A 22,085-nucleotide genomic window follows, 5' to 3' on the forward strand; every position below is an offset into this window, starting at 1 on the left:
TCCAGGGGAACCAATCTCTGTCGCCTGGAGATCAGTTGTAGCAGAAGGACATCTCCAGCCACCACCTGGAGGGTGGCAACTCTACTAGGAAGGGTGGCCACCGAGGAAAACTCTGCAGAGGAAGGCTGTATATTCAGTTCATAAATCTGTATACTGCCGTCTGTAATATCAGCTTTATTAGTTACTATTGCATCGCAAAATCTGGAATTGTGGCTGTAACTTGTATATACAGAACCCTCCATTTGGGGATTCTTTTGTTTGTTCTCATACAGATTCTGTTTGTTTAGAAATTGACATGCAATTGGCATATAAACACAGTTTTGCTTAGAAGCGCGATAGAGTTGGTCTATGATATAGTTCCTTAAGTGGATTTTTTTTAGCCACAGTGCTACGGTTTGTTTACTGCCTGGAGGGTGGCCACTGAGGAAGACTCTGCAGAGGAAAGCAACGGCCAACCACCTCTGCTTCTCGCTTGCCTTGAAAGCTCCTGGCTGGGGTTGCTGTAACTTGACAGCACTTCACACACATCCACACACGTGAAGAAAGTACTATATAAATATTAACTCCAATTGTACCTTCCAAGTTATGCCAGTCAGATAAAGACAGGATTAGGACTAAATCCCATACAAAGTCCTACATCAAAGTCAGAGGAAGTGGGCAGGTTATAAACAATGATGCTTAATGGTTTGATTTAAACATGACTCACACATTTCTGCTGAAGTAACCAGGAAGAAACAGCGGGGGAGGGCACATGAGAGGAAGAGCGCGCCCTTTGTCCTGATCCAGTCAGCCAAATCTCACCCTCCATCAGAGGAAAGATAAGATAGTCGGCTGAAGTCAATGGAGCAACAAGGACGGCCTGGTTCCCTCTGGCAGTGCGACTCCGAGGAAGCACCGGATCCCAGCTCGTTCTGCAGCCAGCCAGCCAGAGCACGCCAGCAGCAGGAGATGACCCCGAGGCAAGATCCCTTGAGCCAAGAGAAAAGGTTGGGGAGAAATGTCTTAATGACGACAAATAACTCAGGGAGGGGCTGTGGCTCAGTGTTAGAGCCTCTGCTTGGCATGCAGAAGGTCCCAGGTTCAGTCCCCGCCATCTCCACTTAAAGGGACCAGGCAAGTAGGTGATGTGAAAGACTTCTCTGCCCGAGACCCTGGAGAGTTGCTGCCGGTCTGAGTAGATAATACGGACTTTGATGGACGGAGGGTCTGATTCAGTATAAGGCAGCTTCACGGGGAGGTGCCGGGGCTCAGACCCTATGCTTGGCACGCAGAAGGTCCCGGGTTCAATCCCCAGCAGCATCTCCAGTTAAAAAGGACCTGACAGTAGGTGCTGTGAAAGACCCCTGCCTGAGACCCTGGAGAGCCGCTGCCAGTCTGAGTAGACAATACTGACTTTAATGGACCAAGGGTCTGATTCAGTATAAGGCAGCTTCATGTGTTCATATACGGCATGTAGAAGGTCCCAAGTCTTCCCCATGAACGTGTCCACTCCCCTCTTCAAGCCTTCCAAGTTGGCAGCCGTCACCACATCCTAGGGCAGGGAGTTCCACAGTTCAACAATGTGTTGTGTAAAGAAATACTTCCTTTTCTGTTTTGAATCTTTCGCACATACTGAATAATGCCCTTTCACAATCGCTTGCAAGTAGACCTTGCCATTTCACACAGTAAAATCCAGCTGCAAAGGGCGCCATTGAGCATGTGGGACCCCCACTGCCGCTTGTCTGGCAAAGGGAGGTAGGGTTGCCAGCTCCAGGTTGGGAAATTCCTGGAGATTTGGGGGTGTAGCCTGGGGAAGGGTAGGGACCTCAATGTCACAGAGCCCGCACCCGAAAGCATCCATTTTCTCCATTTCTGTTGCCTGGAGACCAGTTGTAATAGCGGGAGATCTTCAGGCATCACCTGGAGGCTGGCAACCCTAGACAAGAACCAGGAGGAGGAAGCAGGGCTAGGGTTGCCAGCTCCAGGCTGGGAAATTCCTGGAGATTTGGGGGTGGAGCCTGGGGAGGGCCCTCAATGGGGTGCAGTGCCATAGAGCTATGGTTGCCAGGTCCCGCCATCGGCAGAAGGTTTTTGGGGTGGGACTTCAATGCCACAGAGTCCAATGGCCACAGCGGGCGATTTTCTATCGCCTGAAGATCCGTTGTAATAGCAGATCTCCTGCAACCACCTGGAGGCTGGCAACCCTAGGGCGGGAGGTTTTTGGGGGTGGAGCCTGGAGAGGGCGGGGTTTGGGGAGGGGCTTCAATGCCATAGAGTCCAATTGCCAAGGCGGCCATTTTCTCCAGGGGAACTGATCTCTATCGGCTGGAGAATCAGTTGTAACAGCAGGAGATCTCCAGTTAGTACCTGGAGGTTAAGAATAATAAACAGCCCCACAGCTCAACCTTCATTCAAATAATATTTTAGTATTAATCATCAAAGTAAATATATCTCATGGACTTTGCATAACTGTTGCAGTAATGACAAAAACACAAACAAAATACATATCTGACCGACATACATACCGGTACCTTTGGACTTTTTTCTTTGAAGCTTCTAGTCCGGACTTTATTATTCTGGAATGTCAGATATGTATTTTGTTTGCGTTTTTGTCATTAGCGCCACGGTTTTGCAAAGTCCATGAGATCTATTTACTTTGATGATTAGTACTAAAATATTCTTTGAATGAAGGTTGAGCTGTGGTGCTGTTTATTATTCTTAACTAACGTGATCCAGCACAAGTACCTGGAGGTTGGCAACCTTACATAGAGGCCGCCCTCCAAAGCCGCCTTTTCTTCCCGGGGAACGGATCTCTTATCAGCTGTAATAGCGGGAGATCTCCAGCCGCCGCCTGGAGGTTGGCAACGCTGCCCGCGGGGGCCAGCGCGCGTCAGGCCATGGCGGCATCGGCGCCCTCCCCCCCCTCCTTCCTGCCGGGGCGCAGAAGGGCGGGCCATAGGGGTGGGCGGCGCAGGGACCCTCTCCGCGCCTGCGCAGCCCGCCATTGGGGAGGGGGGCGTGTCATTGGGAGGGGGGAGGGGGAGAGAGAGAGAGAGAGAAGGCGGCGGTTGGGCGGGCGTCGCCCCCTCCCCCACCCACCCAGCCTGCCTCAGCGCCAGGCGCCTCAGAGGCTGCGGGGGCGCGCACGCGCACTCTGAGGGTGGTGGTGGGGGGGGGGAGAAAGAAGAGCGGCGCGCGCCCTTCCCGCTCTTTCCCGGGGATTGGCCTGAGGGAGAGAAAGAGTGTGTGAGGGGAGAAGCCCCGGCGTGCGCGTGCGCGTGTTCCCCCGCCCCCAGCCACGCCCCCTCATCCCACGCCGTGCGCGCGCTCCCCCTCGGCGTCGGGCGCCTCCATTCTTCCCCCCCCTCCTCCTCCTCCTCCTCCATCCTCGCCGCCCCGTCTTTTTCCCCTCAGCGGCGGCGGCCGCCGGAGCTCTCTGAGGAGGAGGGGGTCGGAGGCGCCCCCCCCGGTTTCCCGCCTCATAACCGCCGGAGCCCCCCCCTCCCAGCCGCCCTCACTGAGGGGGGACCCCGCCAGTCCGCCCTCCCCCCCACCCGTGAGGCGGGCGCGGGGCGCATGCGCGGAGAGGGGGGGTTCGGCTCGCCCCGCTGAAAGCGAACTCGGGCCGGCGGCGTCGGGGAGCGGAGGAGGAGGGGGGTCCTGGTCGCCGGTCGGGGGTCCCCCTCCGCCCCCACCCCCGGTGGCTGGTCGCCGCGGCCCCCTCCCTCGACCCCCACCCCAGCCACCCCCCGCGGAGAGAGGACGGACGGACCCGGCTGGGGCCGCCGCCGCAGGAGAAGGAGGAGGAAACCCGGGATCAGCCCGCCAGGTGAGTGGGTTTGCGGGCGAGCCGAACCCCCCCCCCAACCCCGGTGCGCGCGGCGGCGGCGGCGGCTTTGTCTCGGCGCTTCCGCACTGGCGGGGACATGATGGGTACTTGATGGATAGGGGAGGTTTCGCCTTGGATTTGCCGCTCTCTAGATGCGCATTTCCCCCCATCCGTATTCCCAAAACTCAACAATAAGCCCCCCACCCCCATGCAGAGTTTTGAGAATCTGGACAGGAAAAATGTGCATCTAGAGAGTGGCAAACCCATGGCAAAACCTTCCATGCATAAATGGCCAAAAATAAGCGCCCCCCCCCCATATCGGCCCTTTATGCACAGGGTTTTTTACCTTGGATTCGCTGCTCTTGAGATGCACATTTTCCCTATCCGAATTCTCAAAACTCAAAACTCTGCATGGGGGGGGGGTGTTATTGTTGAGTTCTGAGAATTTGGATGGGGAAAATGCGCATCTAAAGAGGGGCAAACCCAAGGCGAAACCTCCCGTGCATAGGTGGCCCTGGGGCGGGGGAGGATGTGAAGGGCCGCCAGTCCTTTCATGCGTCCCTAAAGCCAAGACATTATGTGGGGGGGGGGCTTTCGTTTACATTAAAAAAACCTGGCGTCTGCTGGTGGAAAGCCCACCTACCCCCCACTCTTTGGCAACGTGCTCTGCAGCCCCACACTGTTGTAGTAGTTGCCACTGTGGCCATTTATGCGTGGGAGGTTTTGCTTTGGGTTTGCCGCTGTCTGGAAGCACTTCCCCCCCCCCATCTGAAGTCTCAAAACTCTGCATGGGGGGCTTATTGTTGAGTTTTGAGAATTCAGATGGGGGAAATGTAGGCAGTAAAGGGTTTGACCCCGCTTGTGGTGGGGAGGTCTAATTTGCATCATGACTGAACCCATCTAAAGAAGTAGGGCTTATTTCTACAATATGGGGGTGTTTAAAAAAATTGATTCATTAAACATTAGTGTCAGTTGGTCTCCCACCCCAAGGCCATGTATGCATGGGAGGTTTTGCCTTGGGTTTGCCGCTCTCTTAAGTGCACATTTTCCCCATCCGAATTCTCAGAACTCTGCATGGGGGCTTATTGTTGAGTTCTGAGAATTTAGATGGGGAAAACACGCTTCTTGAGAGCGGCAAATCCAAGGCAAAACCTCCCATGCATAGATAGCCTGTGTAAATTTTGAAGGGGGGGTTCAAAATGGGAGCAACGCTTGGCCTTTTCCGTGCCTTGGGTAGACTCAACTTTTTGCCCTCCCTGTTAAAGGGAATTGCCATGAAATTTTGGGATTTGGCTTCCTTCAGGGTGGTTGGCGGATTTCGCCTTTGGTTTTTGTCTTAGGATGGCTCGTGCAATACGCAAAGTTAGTTTCACTAAAGCGGGGGAACTCTCCCATAGTATTTAATGTTTCATGTGCAGTCATTGGTTGCCGGCCCAGTTTCTTTTCCTAGCAAGTCACGAGAAAGAAATTGGTGGCTCTGGAAAGGCTTCACCCGGCATCACTCTGGTATCTCCTAGCTGTGGATTAAATGCTGGGTCTCTTTTCTTTTCCTGGGCACTGGCGCTGCCAGATGCAGCCTTTTCGGGCCCAGAAAAAACATACAAGGAGCCATCTGTAGTTCGAACTCTTTGCCTGTAGTAGACTTCGAGATTTTTCTGAATTTTTTAATCACCACTCTCTTGTGGCAGGAGCAGGAATACTAACTCCCTGCCCCCCCCCAATTGGTTTAGTTTCCAGGGCAGCAGCTAGGCATCACGCATCGGGGTACCCGGAGAATGCAGTTCACATGACTCCTAGCCTCGTCTGGGCGGCTCCGGGACCAAGCCCCTCTCCGGGAGCCAAAGGGCACTGAGAACTCGGTTGTTTCCCGGGAGGGGTGCCGAAGAAGGGGAGGGGAGGTCGCCGGAGGCCCTTGAAAGACCTCTCCTCATGAAGAGGAATTGAAGCAACAGCCCCTGGTACTGCCGCCTCCGCTACTGCCAAGTGTCTGGTAAGTCACGGCAACCATTGTTCATTTATCCAGGTCCCTCGGTTTGCTTTCCTTCCCCCAACCTCATGATCTGGGGGGAGAGGCTTGCTGAGGAGGTTGTGAATGGGGTGGGGGCAAGGGGCTGCTGACTGTCTGGCAAGCATTAGAGGAGGTGGCTGCGTGGCGTGCCTCTCTGGTGCATTGACCGTTGAGGATTACAGGTTTGTGCTGCAAATCTGGAGCCAGCTGGCACACGCAAAAGAGGAGTACACAATAGAAACACTGGGTGGAGAGTAACTTCCTCATCTCCTAAGGAGACGTGGACTGATAGGCTCCTCCGGCTTGCCATTGCTGGAAGGAGCTCGAACCCTTTGAGGGGGAGTGGGTTGCATAAGTTGCTATGGCGGAGGTTGGGGGGGAACGGTGGGAATCAGTTGGGTGTTTTCCCTGATGGAGGAAGGCGCACAATGGGGAAGGAGGGAGGAGTATTTTGTGTTTCTGCAGTTGCTGGAATAGTTGTTTCTTCCTCCCCAGACTGGCGTCATCCACGAGTCTAAAATGGAGCTAAAGCTTGCCTATTGACTGACAATATTGCTGTCTTCAAAGAAGTGGGCAGTCGATCGCCTAGTCATGAGGGTTATTTCTATCATGGGGTGTGTGTAGGGAGTAAAGACAGCTTACGCAGCTGCTGCTCAGAATCCCTCGGTTGTACGTATGTCCTTTTGATTAAAAACTCTTGTATCTTCTGAGAACACAATCAAACAATCTTAAGAAGATAACATAATCTAGCATCGTCTGGTTGGGGTTGGGCTGGTTTACAGCATCGGAGGTGTGGTTTGGAATTTAGATAAAGCATGAGCTTCATTGCATGACAATTTCCAATCAGTTTTATTCTAATTCTATACAGATGCTTTCATGGCTGAAGTGGCCTTTTTGTTAAATTACTTCTTTTGCATTTAAATCTGCCTTTTTTGGCTGTCTGGATGTCACCCTAGGGCAATTACTCTTTTTTGTGATTGATAACTTTATGAAGTTAGGTGCTCTATGAGAGTTGGCATTGTTTAGTTACTAGAGTATCATACTAGGGTCTCGGAGACCCAGGTTCGAATCCCCACTGTGCCATGTAAATTTGCTAGGTGACCTTGGGCTAGTGATACACTCTCAGCGTATCTTCCTCACAGGGTTGTTGTGAGGATAAAATGGAGGAGAGAACCATGTAAGCTGCTTTGCATCCCCACTGGAAAGAAAGGGGTATACATTAAGGAAATAAATGAGACAAGCGGGAAAATCTTATTGAAACCCTTAGTTTCAGTGGTTTCAAGTTCTGCCCCCAGACAAGAACTACTGAGAAAAAGAAGAGTTGGTTTTTATATGCCGACTTTCTCTACCACTTAAGGAAGAATCAAACTGGCTTACAATCACCTTCCCTTTCCCTCCCCACAACAAGACACCCTGTGAGGTAGGTGGGGCTGAGAGTTCTGAGAGATCTGTGACTAGCCCAAGGTCACCCAGCCGGCGTCATGTGTAAGAGTGGGGAAACAACTCCAGTTCACCAGATTAGCCTCCGCCGCTCATGTGGAGGAGTGGGAGAATCAAACCCAGTTCTCCAGAGTAGAGTCCACCGCTCCAACCCGCTGCTCTTAATCACTACACCACACTGTCTCCCATCGTGAACACATGAAGCTGCCTTCTATTGAATCAGACCCTTGGTCCATCAAAGTCAGTATTGTCTACTCAGACCGGCAGCAGCTCTTCAGGGTCTCAGGCAGTGGTCTTTCACATCACCTATTTGCCTGGTCCCTTTAACTGGAGATGCCGGGGATTGAACCTGGGACCTTCTACATGCCAAGCAGATGATCTACCACTGAGCCACAGCCCCTCCCCACAATTGTACTCCATTGTGAAGTATGAAGAAAGCTAGGCCAGACAGCACAGGCTATCTTCAAAATATAAAGATATATATAAAAAGCTAGTTCTCTGGGTTTCGTTCACACTCTGCTTTCACATCAAGAAACAGAATCCAGTGTGTGAGGAAGAGAGAGGCAGCGTGGTGTAGTGGTTGAGAGTGTCAGACAAGGATCTGGAACACCCAGGTTCGAATCCCCACTCATGCCATGGGGGGGCGGTCACTCGCTGGGTGACCTTGAACTAGTCACCCTCTCAGCCCAGCCTACCTCATAGGGTTGTGGTGAGGATAAAATGGAGGGAAATGATGCTGCGAGCCACTTCAGTTCCCCTTTGGGGAGAAAGGTGGGGGTATAAATGAATTAAATAAATAAAACCAGTAAATCTGGATGAAGAGGTGAAGTCTTGGGAGGCCTGTTGAATAAAGTATAAACAGGGAGAAGGGCCAAAACCTGGTCATTACCCCAGAAGCTTCAGTCACCGAGGGGGTGGGGTGAAGGTTTATTCCCCAATCTATTTCTGTGGTGTCCCTGAGTGTGTTTCTTTACATTGTCCGATTGAAGTGGCTGCCGTTCATTTACATGGGGGGGGGGGGACGACACAAATTGCAGCTCTCGAGGGTGGGGGTACGCCAGGAGTACAACTTGCCTGCCGAGCCTAACAATTAGCCCAGCCTTCAAAATGGGGACTGTTATATACAGCCCCCCCACCCCGGAATATGCACAATCCTGTTAAAATGATAGACGTTTCAAACGTTTCTTACGGTAGTCTGTATCAGTTTATTTAGGATCCCCTGTGAGTGGTACACACTTCGAATAGCTGTTTTGGCGCATTAGTGGTCTAGTTTGGACAGCAATTATGAATCTGAGGTGAGAGACTGGCCCATTTGTTAGAGCAGCTTTATTTCTTTGCCTTTCTTCTCCATTCTTTTGTATTCCAGATATTTCCATAGACAGTGAAGAGCATCCCATAAGTAGAGTGTATGCTGTAGATATTGTGTGTGTGTGTGCTGTCAAGTCACAGCTGACTTATGGCGACCCTGTAGGGTTTTCAAGGCAAGAGACGTTGGGAGGTGATTTGCCATTGCCTGCCTCTGTGGCATGACCCTGGTAGCCCTAGGAGGTCACCAATCCAAATACTAGCCAGGGCTGACCCTGCTTAGCTTCTGAGATCTGACAATATCAGACTAGCCTGGGGCTATCCAGGTCAGGGCGGAGATATCATAATGAGTGGTATAAGGTTTTCTAAACTGCATACAGCCTTGGGGGTGGGGAGAGTATTTTTCGTTTTTATTTTATGGCCAGCAAATTCCATCCTGGCCATAATTAGACGAGGAATTGAGAATAAAACTGCTGAATGTTGCGTTTATAATACTGAAAGCAGTAAAAAATTCAATGGTGCATTATCATACACACACCATATGATGGACGAAATTAGCCACATTGAAACAATAAAGATGTGCTTGAAAGTGTATTTTATGTGTCTACAAGTATACACAGGAATTACCATTATCTAATTTAGTGGACCGTCTTATATAAAACCTTCATACATGTACATTCTGAATGGGTAAAACCTAGTCATTAAAATGCTTCATTCCATTCCATAAGTGAATATAGCTAATTGGTGTCTTTTCTTTTGCTCTCCCAAGAGTGTTCAGGGAAGGGATGAAGGTTCCCCCCCCCCTGGATTTTTCCAGGTTTCCCCCCCTAGGGATCTTCAGCTCTCTGCTCTTTAGGCTGCTGGTTCAATCACGGGGTATATGCAATGCTCAGGTAATGAGGGCTAGGGCGTAAGCGGCCGTCATAGGTTTGTCTTCAAGGCACAAAGATAAAATTCCAGAGACATCGTCCTCTTCCTGCCAGTACTTTTCCTCAGCAAAGAGTGCAGGGAATGCCAAATAGCTCTGCATGGCGTAGTGGTTAAGAGCGGTGGTTTGGAGCGGTGGACCGGGATGTGGAGAACCGGGTTCGATTCCCCACTCCTCCACATGAGCGGCGGAGGCTAATCTGGTGAACTGGATTTGTTTCCCCACTCCTACACACGAAGTCAGCTGGGTGACCTTGGGCTAGTCACACTCTCTCAGCCCCACCTACCTCACAGGGTGTCTGTTGAGGGGAAGGAAAGGTGATTGTCAGCCAGTTTGATTCTCCCTTAAATGGTAGAGAAAGTCGGCATATAAAAACCAACTCTTCTTCACAGCAGCATTGTTTTTTTTCCTCCTTTCTCTTGGCCTCCTCCTCTCCCATCTTCTCACATTTTGAGTTCTTTATTTTCTTTTTTTAAAGCCCTTTTTACAAACTCCAGCATTTGGGCCTCAGTCACAGCGATGGTGTAGTTTGAAGAAGAAGTTGTTGACTCCTCAGCAGAGGAGTTTCAAGATCTTTTGTTGGGATCCAGATGCAGGGGTTCTTTGGGTGCTCAAACAGTTGGCATCAGAAGGGGTGACGTTCCAGGTTGGGACCTTCGCTTGCCTCTCGCTCGAGGCCGAGGAGCCCCTTCAAGGCGCATCGGCAGCTGTTTTTTGTGCCAACACAAAAAGTTGGAGTGGGACCAGTAGTGGGCTCGCTCTAGTGCAGGGCGGTCGCCAGTGATGCTGACAAGTGGAATGTTGCCCCCTAATTAAAACCTTCCCTCGTAAATACCCTCTGGCTGGACAGGGAAAATGTCACTTTCAGTTCCCCTAAGGGTGAGGGAATGGCTATAGTATTTCACAGTCCTTTAGAGAAAATTTATTTAAGATGACACCTATGGCATGTTTCCCCAAGCAGAGTTCAAAAAATGTGTTAACTTGGATAAAGATGCTAGTAAACGTTGGTATTGTGATCCAGCTGGCGCAGATTTTCTACACATGTGGTGGAGCTGCAGTAGGGCCCAAACATATTGGATGAAAGTGATTGAAATAATATCCAGCGGCCTTGAAATTGTTATTCCGGTAAGGCCGGAAACAATTTTATTAAATTATTTTCCAGATAAACCAAAGGATATTCAAGTAACGTTTCTCCAAATACGAACGGTTGCTAGAACAAATCTTGCGAGATAATTGGAAAAGCAATAAATTCCTGGATTGAAATAATTGGCTTAATAAGGTTAAAGAAACCTATGCTTTAATTAAGTTGAGATATTATAACTATGACAGAAATACAGAAGAACTGGACCCTTGCTGGAATTTAACAATTTCAAGGTTGGAAAAAACACTACAAGGTGTAAATCGCAGAGAGGGAGTGGTGTAATAATAATGCGGATTTTAGATACATAGAGTATTGCTTGGTTCACTGTTTTGGGAATTTTAGTTATATTAGCACGGTTTTAGTTTCTTTTCAAGAATTTGTATTATGAGTATTTTAGTAATGTTATGTTTCCATCTTCTTTTATTGTTATATTCTCATTTTCTCTTAATAAATTCTCTTTAAAAAAGGTATTTCACAGTCCTTAGCTTTTAGAGCCCCAGGGGAACAGGCATCACATTTCAGGAGAAGCAAAGGCCTCGGACAGGGCCCCTCTTCGCAGCCTCCTACAAGAAGCCCCCTATACCAGGGACGTCGAACGCAATTGTCACGAGGACCAGATATGGCATTAATGTCACTTGGTTGGGCCGGGCCATACCTCGCCAGCCCGGAGCAGGACTGGAGGGGGTGACTGGCTGGCTCGCGGGCTGTATAACAGTTTTCAAGGGGCCGGATCCTACCAACCCACCAGTTTTCTTTTCCCAGAAGGGCTTGTGAAGGTAGTGGCTGTTATCCGTGGGACAGACACCACAGGGCAGCCACGGTTGTTTTCAGCACACACATCTGTGCTTGTGCCGCTCGCTTCTGTGGCCGGTACCGGGCTTCCTTCCCCCGTGTCATCTCAACTAGTCAGGCATCCATGGGCACTCTGTACTGTCAACCCTCCTCTTCTGCACAAGCAGTAGACTTTGCACTGTTGCAGGAAAATTTGTCAGGAGCGTATTCAACATTCTTCGCAGTCCCAGACTGGGGGCTGGTGAGCAATCCTGGATCTTAAAATGTAAATAGATACTTATCATAGAATTTGAATGAGGGGCGGGGGTGTGCTGAAATCTTGTGGACGGGGAATTCATGGGTCGGAGGATCTGTCAAAAGCTTATTTTCACATTCCGGTTGCACCCTCTCATTGGAATTTCCTCAGATTCTCCCACCATCAAAGACCCTTCCAGTTCAGGGCACTGTCGTTTGGCTTGCCTTTGCACCCAGCTGATGGCCACAGGGGTAGCTTCAGGGTATGTCAGTTCTTGGATGGTTCCCTTCTGCTATCACCATCCAGGAACAATTCAGTCAAGAGAGGCTGCAACCCTTCCGCCGTATTTTATTCATTTTTAAAATTGTGCCCCGCCCCTATCCCAGCCAAGGCAGGGCTCAGAGCGGCTCGCATCAAGATATCAATTACAATATAATCTATATTACATTAAAATGTGTGTGTATTGAGTGCTGTCAAGTCGCTTCCAGCTCATGGCGACGACCCTATGAATCAGCATCCTCCAAAATGACCTATCTTTAACAGCCTTGTTCAGGTCTTGAAAACTGAGGGCTGTGGCTTCCTTTATAGAATCCATCCATCTCTTGTTGGGTCTTCCTCTTTTCCTGCTGCCCTCAGCTTTTCCTAGTATGATTGTCTTTTCCAGTAACCCTTGTCTTCTCATAATGCAACCAAAGCATGACAGCCTCAGTTTAGTCATTTTAGCTTCTAGGGTCAGTTCAGGCTTGATTTGATCTAGAACCCACTGATTTGTTTTTGTTTTTGGCAGTCCACAGCATCCGTTACACTCTCTTCTGACACCACTTTTCAAAGGAGTCTACTTTCTTCCTATCAGCTTTCTTCATTGTCTAGCTTTCGCACCCACACACAGTAATAAGGAATACAATGGCATGAATTAACTTACATTAAAATACCAAAATATAATTCTGCGATTATAACCATAAATCCATCAAAACGTAACACTGGTTCATGCTGAACCAGGAAAGATCTATTACGTCGCCTCAGTGAATTCAACACCTCTGAATCATAATAGAGTCTCACAGCGTGGCATTGTTCTGGGCTGAATTGGACACGTGAACAGTATCCTTATAGTAACTAAGAATTTTGCAGGGAGAGTCTGTTCCTGTCGCAAGATCAGGAAAGGAACCGGCGTTCTCCAGAATTGCTGACGTGGCATACCTCGCCCGCTTGCGAGGAACACTGATCTGCGTAGATAGTTAATAGTGCTGTGGGCCAGGGCCCATGCACGAAGCACAAAGCGGTGGCCACTACTGTTCCGGTATGATGCCATAGCCAAATGTCATCTGAAGATATGAGGGCCACCCTGCCTTCCGGCACAGAAAGGAGTGATGGTGCAAGAAGCCTGCCCACTCAAAGGCAAGTCAGCTGCCAGCTTGAGGTGTTCTTCCAGGGACTTAATTCCCGAGGACTCAGGAGTCCAGAGATGGGCAAACACAGTGCTGGCCTGTTAGAGCTCTTGGCAATCCCATTAGCTTTCCTAGCATTCCAGCCTACTATACAGATTTTGCACCGACAACCTGGTAACACATGGCCCGCATGAACTGACTAGAGGGAATGTTATGCTTTACAACAGAAAATTCATTGTTTATAACTTAATGTATACTGTTGTACCAACTGGCATATTTATGGAATTTAAAAGTATAAATGCTTTGGTTTTCTGCAAGCAAGACTGTAAAAACAGTGCGGAAGAGAAACCGCTGTACCCCGTGTTGAGAGACTAGGCCTTTTTCGTATTCTGATTTCATAATTCAAACAATGATTTAGGCCAGTGGTTGGCAAACTGATTAGTCAACAGAGCCAAATATCAACAGTACAACGATTGAGATTTCTTTTGAGAGCCAAATTTCTTAAACTTAAACTTTGCCGCTCCGTAGATGCACATCTTCCCCCATGCTCGTCCTCCAAACTCAAAATTAAGCCCCCCTGCAGAGTTTTGAGAATTTGGATGGGGGAAAATGTGCATCTGTGTGTGTGTTAAGTGCCGTCAAGTCGTTCCGACTCATGGCGACTCTATGAATCAATGTCCTCCAAAGTGTCCGATCCTTAACAGCCTTGCTCAGATCTTGCAAACTGAGGGCTGTGGCTTCCTTTATAGAGCCCATCCATCTCTTGTTGGGTCTTCCTCTTTTCCTGCTACCTTCAGCTTTTCCTAGCATGACTGTCTTTTCCAGTGACTCTTGTCCCCCAGGGGGAAGCAGAGGCGAGGCGACAGCCGCCCGCCCACTCGCCGCCCGCTCACCGCCTCCACCTGCAGGGAGGAGCCGCAGCACGTCGCTGCCACCTCCTCCTCGAGAGCCGCACTCAAGTTGCCAAAGAGCAGGTTGGCATAAAGAAACACTCTTCAGTTTAGTTTCTGCCCTTTGCCTGGATTACAGCTAGCTTTGGGACGCCTTTTGACCTAAGTGGGCCAGGTTGGCCGTAAACTTGGTTGACTTGGATTTTGAAACTCTATAGGACTCAGCCTTGTAAAGGTAACATCTGGATTTGGAAACACTGCTTGTAAAACAAAAGGCTATCCCCTAACTCTGGCCTAACGTCTCTCCGTTTTCTCATCACAGCTTTAAGAAGCTCCACTTAATTGAATATTGTAGCCAGTATAGGTAGCAGCTGGTTAAGAAATATATTCATCCACTAGTATTTTGGCGGTGCTTCAAGTATCCTCACCCCAGACCATTTGGGCTTTAAAATAGTTTGAATTGTTCTTGGAAACATATGGGCAGCCGGAGCAAATCTTTCAGCACTGGGGTGATATGATCCCTGTATCCTGCCTCTAACTGTAGCCTGGCATTTTGGTCAAGCTGAAGTTTCAGGATCATGTTCAAGGGTAGCCCCATGTACAGCACACTACAGTAATCTAACCTGAATGTAATCTGAGCATGGGTCACTGGTTTGAAGGAATGGCTGTAGCCGGTCTTATCAGCCGGAGCTGATATGGGGCACTTTGTACCACAGAGGCAACATGGGCCTCCAGCTGTAGGCCCAGAGCCTGGCAGGACCCCCAAGCTACAAACCTGCTCCTTCACAGGAAGTGCAACCCCCTCCAGAACAGCCTGACTCCCTGATCCACAAGCAGCTTTATCATCAATCGACCGTACCTCAGCCATGTCTGGATCGAGCTTCTGTTTATTGGCAGGAAAACAGCAGCAGTGGGGTCAGCAGCGAGGGTCCCAACCGACTTGCAGCGGCCACAGCAGCAGGAAGGGAGGTGGGGAAGCCAGCACCCCCCAGCAGGGGCCCTGGGGAACAAGAGCCTGCATCTAGGCTGAGCCCAGCTGACCTGGGAGGAAGGCTTCCCATCCTGAACAGCTGGAAGAAAAGTAGGGGGCTGGAAGATGGGCAGCCAAGGGAGCAGATAACAATTTAACATTTAACAATCCCAGAAGGAGGTGGAACCAGGGCCAGATTGGCTCCAGGGAAGAAGAAGAGTTGGTTTTTATACGCCGACTTTCTCTACCTCTTAAGAAAGAATCATACCGGCTTACAATTACCTTCCCTTCCCCTCCCCACAATAGACACCTTGTCAGGTCAATGGGGCTGAGAGAGCTCTAAGAGAGTGTGACTAGCCCAAGGTCACCCAGCTGGCTTTACGTGTAGGAGTGGGGAAACCAACCCGGTTCACCCGATTAGCCTCTGCTGCTCAGGTGGAGGAGTGGGGAATCAAACCTGTTTCTCCAGATCAAAGTCCACCACTCCACGGGGACGGAGGCCAGGGTCGAGTAAAGCGGAGGCTTCCAGACCAGGCTGGGGAGGAAGCCACCTGAGCACACGTAACACAGGAGAAAGGGCAAGTGAGTCAGTCAAGGGAAGGAAGAGGGCCAGGGTGTTGTAACCCCCCCTTCCCATTCTGAGGCCCGCTCAGAAGTCCACCTGACCTGAGCCAAGGTGGAGGAGTGCAGGTGCACCAGGGCTTAGCAGTGCAGCGCATGCCTCCCCACGTTCCATTACAAGCTTGCCAAATACCATGACGTCCAACGTTGTTGGTAATTTTATGGAGCATTGTATCTTTAGAAATGGGAAATGTTTTGCAAAAAAACAAAAACCCTGCTGGAAATTTTTCTGCCCCGTATCTCTGGATGTAGGCATGGAGGAGGTAACCGTCATTTGCATCTTGAAGAGAAGGAAGAAATTTTACTTCAAATACGAAGGAAGAATTAGTAATATGGACCTGATCTTTAATGTTTAGCTTGGAGTGAAGGCTTTGGGATTAAAACATTAAGCTCCATGTTCCTGGCATATTATGAAATCTTTGTCAGTTCGCTTCACCTTACATTTACATCAAAAATGGGGTTTCCCTGAATCTTCTTACAGAACGCATTTGTCAGCTATAATGTATATAGTAAAGGTAGTTTTCAGGCAGTCACGCTCAAGCGTGACCAAGAAATGGGACTTGAACTGAGGGCCACACAAGTATGAGTTACCTCCTTTACAATGAATTATGTGGGGAGCTAAACTACAATCTGGGACCCATGCATGTGTTTGAGATGGGGAGGGGGGTTCCTAGCTTGGGAGAGAAAGTACCTGCATTGCTATCATTATAGAGATCAAGAAGAAATGGTATTAGGCAATAATACTTTTCAGGTATTTCCCATCTAATTTCAAGCATGTCTGTCAGTTTACAGAAATGATGACATGCTCATCGGGGTAGGATTTCCCCTTCCTATTTTTGTTTGATCTGTTCAGATGATCAGCAAAGAGAAATTTCCCAGTACTTCTACTAACTTTTAAAATATATTTTTAAATATATACAGAATGTAGACCTTTTTGAGTAATGATGTTTTTATGGGTATCAGCATATTAAGACCTAACCATTCTGATTTAGTTCAATTAACTTTGTATCCTGAATTCTTACTAAACATAGAGATTACATCCTTCATTTTGGTAACAGATTCTCTTGGCCTTGTTAATGTTACTGTTATGTTTTCTGCATATAAACATAATTTATACCCCCAAAGGAGACTCCATGTATTTTTTGATTATTTCTAATTATTCTTAACAGAGGCTCTTGTTAGGACCAAAGAGAATTGGTGGGAGTGGGCATTCTTGTTGCGTTCCTCTGTAAAGAGAAATTTATCTGATATTTCTCCATTAACAACTAACAATGACTAACAACTACTCTAGCACGTGAATGCTTGTATATAAGTGAGGGCCATCTTTTGGAATTATCCCTAAGGTTAAAAGCTTTCAAGATCTCTCAAACAGATAACATTGTTTTATCCTATCAAAAGCTTTCTCAGCATCAAGAAATATCCACATTATTTCTTCCGAATATTGTCTGCCTTATATATGGCATTAGGAACTGTTTTGATATTAGATGGCGTACACCTTGCATAGATGAAACCTTTTTGGTCAGGATGAATATATTTGCTAATAATCAAGCTCCCTTGCTATTATAGAAGACTAATTTCTGAAACTACATTGGACAATAAGAATCTAGTCTTTCTCTGGTTTAAGAATAATTAATCTTAGCTTCCTTTCAAGATGCAGGCTTCTATGTCAGAACTTTTTGCTTCAGGGAAACATGTAAACGTGCATTGCCAGTACTATACAAAATAATAGGAGAGGGGGAAGGCCAATCTTTTTGCATGCTAAGTTTTCTGCTTTTACGTTCTAGACAGTGGTTTGCGAAGGAAGACTGAAGTCTGTGGGAGTAGTTCAAGATGTGTAGCTCCATAGCACCCAGGCTGTGGTTTTTGACTGATCGCCGTATCCGGGAAGACTACCCCCAGCAGGAAATTCTGAGGGCGCTCAAAGCCAAATGTTGCGAAGAGGACCTGGACTTTCGGGCCTTGGTGATGGATGAAGTGGTCCTGACCATCGAGCAAGGAAACCTGGGTAAGAATAAGGGCGGCGTGGGAGGGTGTGCGGATACCCTTGCTTTATCTGAATAACTGCAAATAGGTTTTAGGTGAACAGAATCTAGTTAAAACTAGCAGATGTATGCTACTTTATGGAGCTATACCTGTTGGTTATCCTTCATCTGGATTTGCAGTGGGGAACGCCCTTTGATATAAGTCTAGGTTTCTTTCTCCTTCTTCATGGGTGATGCGAGGACAAAATCTTCAGCTCCTGAGAGAGTGGCAGGTGTTCTGGGACCACCAGGCCATAAGTTCGTGTCGTATGAATTCTTCCTTGTAAATAACTGCATCATAAAAAAAATTCTAGTAGTCCTTTTACTCATGTGTGCTTAAATTTGTGGCATCTGGTTCTTGCTATCTACAGATAATCCGACAAATGGCTTAAAATAGGTCTGAAGAATCCATGCTCCTCTAACTGTAGCTAAGAACATCAGAAAAGTCCTGCTGGATCAGACCCAGGTCCATCAAGCCCAGCAGTCTGTTCACACAATGGCCAACCAGGTGCCTCTATAACGCCCACAAACAAGGCGACTGCCGCAGCATTGAACTGCCAAAGCTATATCTTGATAGATGTGTTTAAATTAAAAATGCTAACAATTCAATTTGGGATCTCTTAAGCTGGAACGTGTCCAGAGGAGGGCAACAAAGATGGTGAGGGGTCTGGAGACCAAGTCCTATAAGGAAAGGTTGAAGGAGCTGAATATGTTCAGCCTGAAAAGGAGAAGACTGAGAGGGGATATGATAACCATCTTCAAGTACTTGATGGGCTGTCATAGAGAGGAGGGTGCCGAGTTGTTTTCTGTTGCCCCAGAAGGTCAGACCAGAACCAACGGGTTGAAATAAAATCAGAAGAGTTTCCATCTAGACATTAGGAAGAATTTTCTAACAGTTAGAGCTTTTCCTCAGTGGAACAGGCTTCCTTGGGAACGGTGAGTTCTCCTTCCCTGGAGGTTTTGAAGCAGAGGCTAGATGGCCATCTGTCAGCATTGCTGATTCTATGGACTTAGGCAGTTCATGAGAGGGAGGGCATCTTGGCCATCTTCTGGGCACTGGGGGTGTGGGGGGAGGTCGTTGTGAATTTCCTGCCTTGTGCAGGGGGTTGGACTAGATGACCCTGGTGGTCCCTTCCAACTCTAAAAGTTTCTTTTTAAAATACGCAGTTACACTCCCTTACAAATAAGTCCACAAAAGTCAATAGCCCACTGCCCATGAAGTCTGGTAAAAGTTCTTTGTGGGACATCCATAGCTTGGAGAGAAACCATTCCTCTATTTATGAGAAGCTTTCCTATTTGTGGAGTTTCCGATATTTATTCACCACAGGGAAATGTATGAGTATTTTCAAGTGTGAATTATGTGTAATGGCTCTTCTTACAAGGGCAGTGAAAATGAATACTACACCAGTGTTTAAAGGTTGCTGTTTAATAGATTCGGAATTATACAGTTAGGTCTTTGCAGGGTTAAAGGCCCTTATACTTTACTTGGAAGAGTAACCAGACTCATTAGCTTCATGTCTCTTATTCTGTTTCTGTCTCTTAATCTTGATTATCTAAGGCATTTGCCAAGTTGATTCAGGCTAAGCCCCGAGGATCCGTGTTGGCTGATTATATAGTTACGGAATCTAAATAGTGAGCTCTATACTGGCCTGTGCAAATGTGACAGGTGAAGTACTATTTTCTGGGGGCCAGGTGTACCTTTAAACAGGCCGACCAATTTATTATTGTATCAAGGCTCAACATGTTGTGATCTGCTGAAGAGGGAACTAAGGCAGGCAGCCCAATCCTAATGGGGGGGTACTTACGATGGGCTTGGGGACGGTGTAGCTTCACCGCCCCCTAAGCAGCTTGCAGCAGCGCAGAAGCTAAAATACAATAACACCCCTGAGCCCCGTGAAACTCCTTCCCCTGCTCTGGTATCTCCTACATGCAGCAAGGAAGGTGGATGCTGACAGGGTTCAAGTATAGATAATGTCCCTCTGTTTTGGGGAACTCCCCTCAAGTTTACCTGTTTTTTTGCCAAACAGGGTAGGGGGCAGATATTTTATAGAAATACGTTTCGTGTCTCTTCATGGCCTTGATCTCTGGATTTAAATATTCACAGATGGGACCATGTTGAGAATTAGATTGATGAAGTGTACCCATTTAGTTGCTACAGTGAGATGTGGCATTGTGCTAGTCTGCAGTCTGGCTGTATGACATCCCTTATGCAGTGCTGTAGGGAATACTTGACACTGTTCTCAGACTATTGCTGACCTTCTGTGATCAGGTCTAGCCGGAACGTATCCTTTTGGATTCATGGTGGACTGCTGCTACTGTACTTGCTTTGAAAGCTGTATCTGATCTTGGGAATCTAGCATGCTGACCTTTTGGCTTAATGTGCTGTTTGCACTCCTCTTCAACCCATGGTGGACTCCTGCCAGGAAATGGTCCATTGAATGCAGTAACATACTAGTAAATACTCAAAATGGTTTCCTGGATGCAGTGGTCTACAACTGATCACCTGTGCACCAAGCCTTCGTCAGATAAGAGCTCCTGATCTAATCTCTTTTGTCCTTGAAAAGGCCTCTGATGCTACCTGGAAACAGAGAAATTGAAGACCCTTCAGTTCGGTCTGAGAGGCAGCATACCATTTTCATAAAAATTGTCTGAAGGACTATATATTTCGGGTTCAACTCTTGACCTTTTCTAGACTTTCCGGGCAAATTTGGGCAAGAGGGGCTTGTCCTTCAAGGCAGGGTTATCAGTGGTGTTCTCTTCTGTGTGAAAAGTAGCAATGTGGCCACATCTGCAGCCCACAGCTGTGCATCTGGATGATTTCCAGACAGTGTGGATGGCACCGGGGAGCCTCCTCTCCTTGGCCATTCCTGGTTTGGAGCGGTGGGTTCTGTTCTGGAGAACTGGGTTCGATTCCCCACTCCTCCACATGAGCGGCGGAGGCTAATCTGGTGAACCGGGTCGGTTTCCCCACTCCTCCACGTGAAGCCAGCTGGGTGACCTTGGGCTAGTCACAGTTCTGTTCTCTCAGCCCCACCTATCTCACAGGGTGTCTGTTGTGGGGTGGGGAAGAGAAGGTGATTGTGAGCTGGTTTGATTCTTCCTTAAGTGGGAGAGACAGTCGGCATATAGAAACCAACTCTTCTTCCTCTGGCCCTGAAACTTCCATCTTTCCCACCTTGCTCTTTAAGATCTTTCTGAGAGCAGAGAGAGATAATCTGCCAATCAGGAACCATTGGGAATAAAGCCTTACTGCATGATGTAGTGGTTAATTAATTTATTTATTCAACTAACTATCCTGCTCTCCCTGGCTCAACGCCGGGCTCAGAGCAGCTTACAAAGGAATACAAACAACCTATTACATAGATAAAAACCCTTAAAACAGCTATTAAAATGGCCCTATAAAACAATGTCCTAATTTATCTAAAGGCGCCTCTAGGGTGTTAACATAAAACCACATCCAGGTGAGCAGATGGATAAAGGCCCAGTTGAATATGGGAAAGAATAGCTGCCGTGGCAGTTAGCGAGGCCAGAATTTATATATAAGGGGGCCGTAGCTGGCCTCAACCATAGGCCTGGCAGAATAGCTCCGTTTTACCGGCCCTGCAGAACTCTTTAAGGTCCGCAGGGCCCTGGTCTCACTAGAGAGGCTATTCCTCCTGGCAGTGGCCAGGGCAGAGAAAGCCCTGGCCCTGGTCGAGGCCAGCCGAGTAAGAGTTGAGTGAGACTTGTGTGTGTGTGTGAGTTTTGGACTAGGGTCTGGGAGACCCAGGTTCAAATCTCCATGCTGCCATGGAAGTAGCTTTGTGGACCATCATGCTCTGCCTAATCTACCTCACAGGGCTGTCGTGAAGATAAAATGGAGGAGAGAATAATGATATAGGCCGTTCTGTGTCTCCATTGGAAAGAAACGTGGGTGTAAATAAATAAATAAAAATCCGTACTTTCCATCTTATTCTAGGTAGTGCCCAGTGTACTAAGCTGGTGGCTGGAGGGCAGATAAAGAAAGCAAGCAGACCCAGTTTAATCAAGGCAAAGTAGAGTTGTTCTGGGTTGGGTGCAAAGGTGCTGTGGGAGCTGGATGACAACCTGTTCTGGGTAGTGTTGTACTTCCCCTGAAGTGGCAGAATTGCTGTTCCAGGGTCCTCCTCCATTCTTTTCTATCCCTAGATAAGTGGCAACCATGAATGAGCTAGAAAAGATTCTGAAGTTTAAGGATGTGTCACTGGCCAGCAAGATCAAGTTAATTCGTGCCATCATATTCCCTATTACTATGTGTGGGTGTGAAAGCTGGGCAATGAAGAAAGCTGGTAGGAAGAAAGTAGATTCCTTTGAAGTGTGGTGTTGAAGGAGAGTGTGACGGATACCCTGGACCGCCCAAAAAACAAATCAGTGGGTTATAGATCAAATAAAGCCTGAACTGACCCTAGAAGCTAAAATGACTAAACTGAGGTTGTTGTATTTTGGTCACACGATGAGAAGACAAGAGTCACTGGAAAAGACAGTCATGCTAGGAAAAGAGGAGGACCCAACAAGAGATGGAT

At 48.1% G+C, this 22,085-nt stretch overlaps 1 protein-coding gene across 1 annotated transcript in view; it reads left to right on the plus strand.

Annotated features, from left to right (window-relative positions):
* Positions 1 to 17,326: 17,326 nt before the first annotated feature.
* Positions 17,327 to 22,085, plus strand: part of RIMKLB (ribosomal modification protein rimK like family member B) — a 28,724-nt gene continuing 23,965 nt past the window's right edge. The window contains exon 1 of the mRNA XM_056847886.1: positions 17,327 to 17,528. Coding sequence (XP_056703864.1) covers positions 17,354 to 17,528 — 175 coding nt within the window. The 5' untranslated portion in view covers positions 17,327 to 17,353. The remainder of the gene's footprint in view (positions 17,529 to 22,085) is intronic.

Source organism: Euleptes europaea, chromosome 4 (assembly GCF_029931775.1).
Source record: "Euleptes europaea isolate rEulEur1 chromosome 4, rEulEur1.hap1, whole genome shotgun sequence".
Taxonomy (NCBI): Eukaryota; Metazoa; Chordata; class Lepidosauria; order Squamata; family Sphaerodactylidae; genus Euleptes; species Euleptes europaea.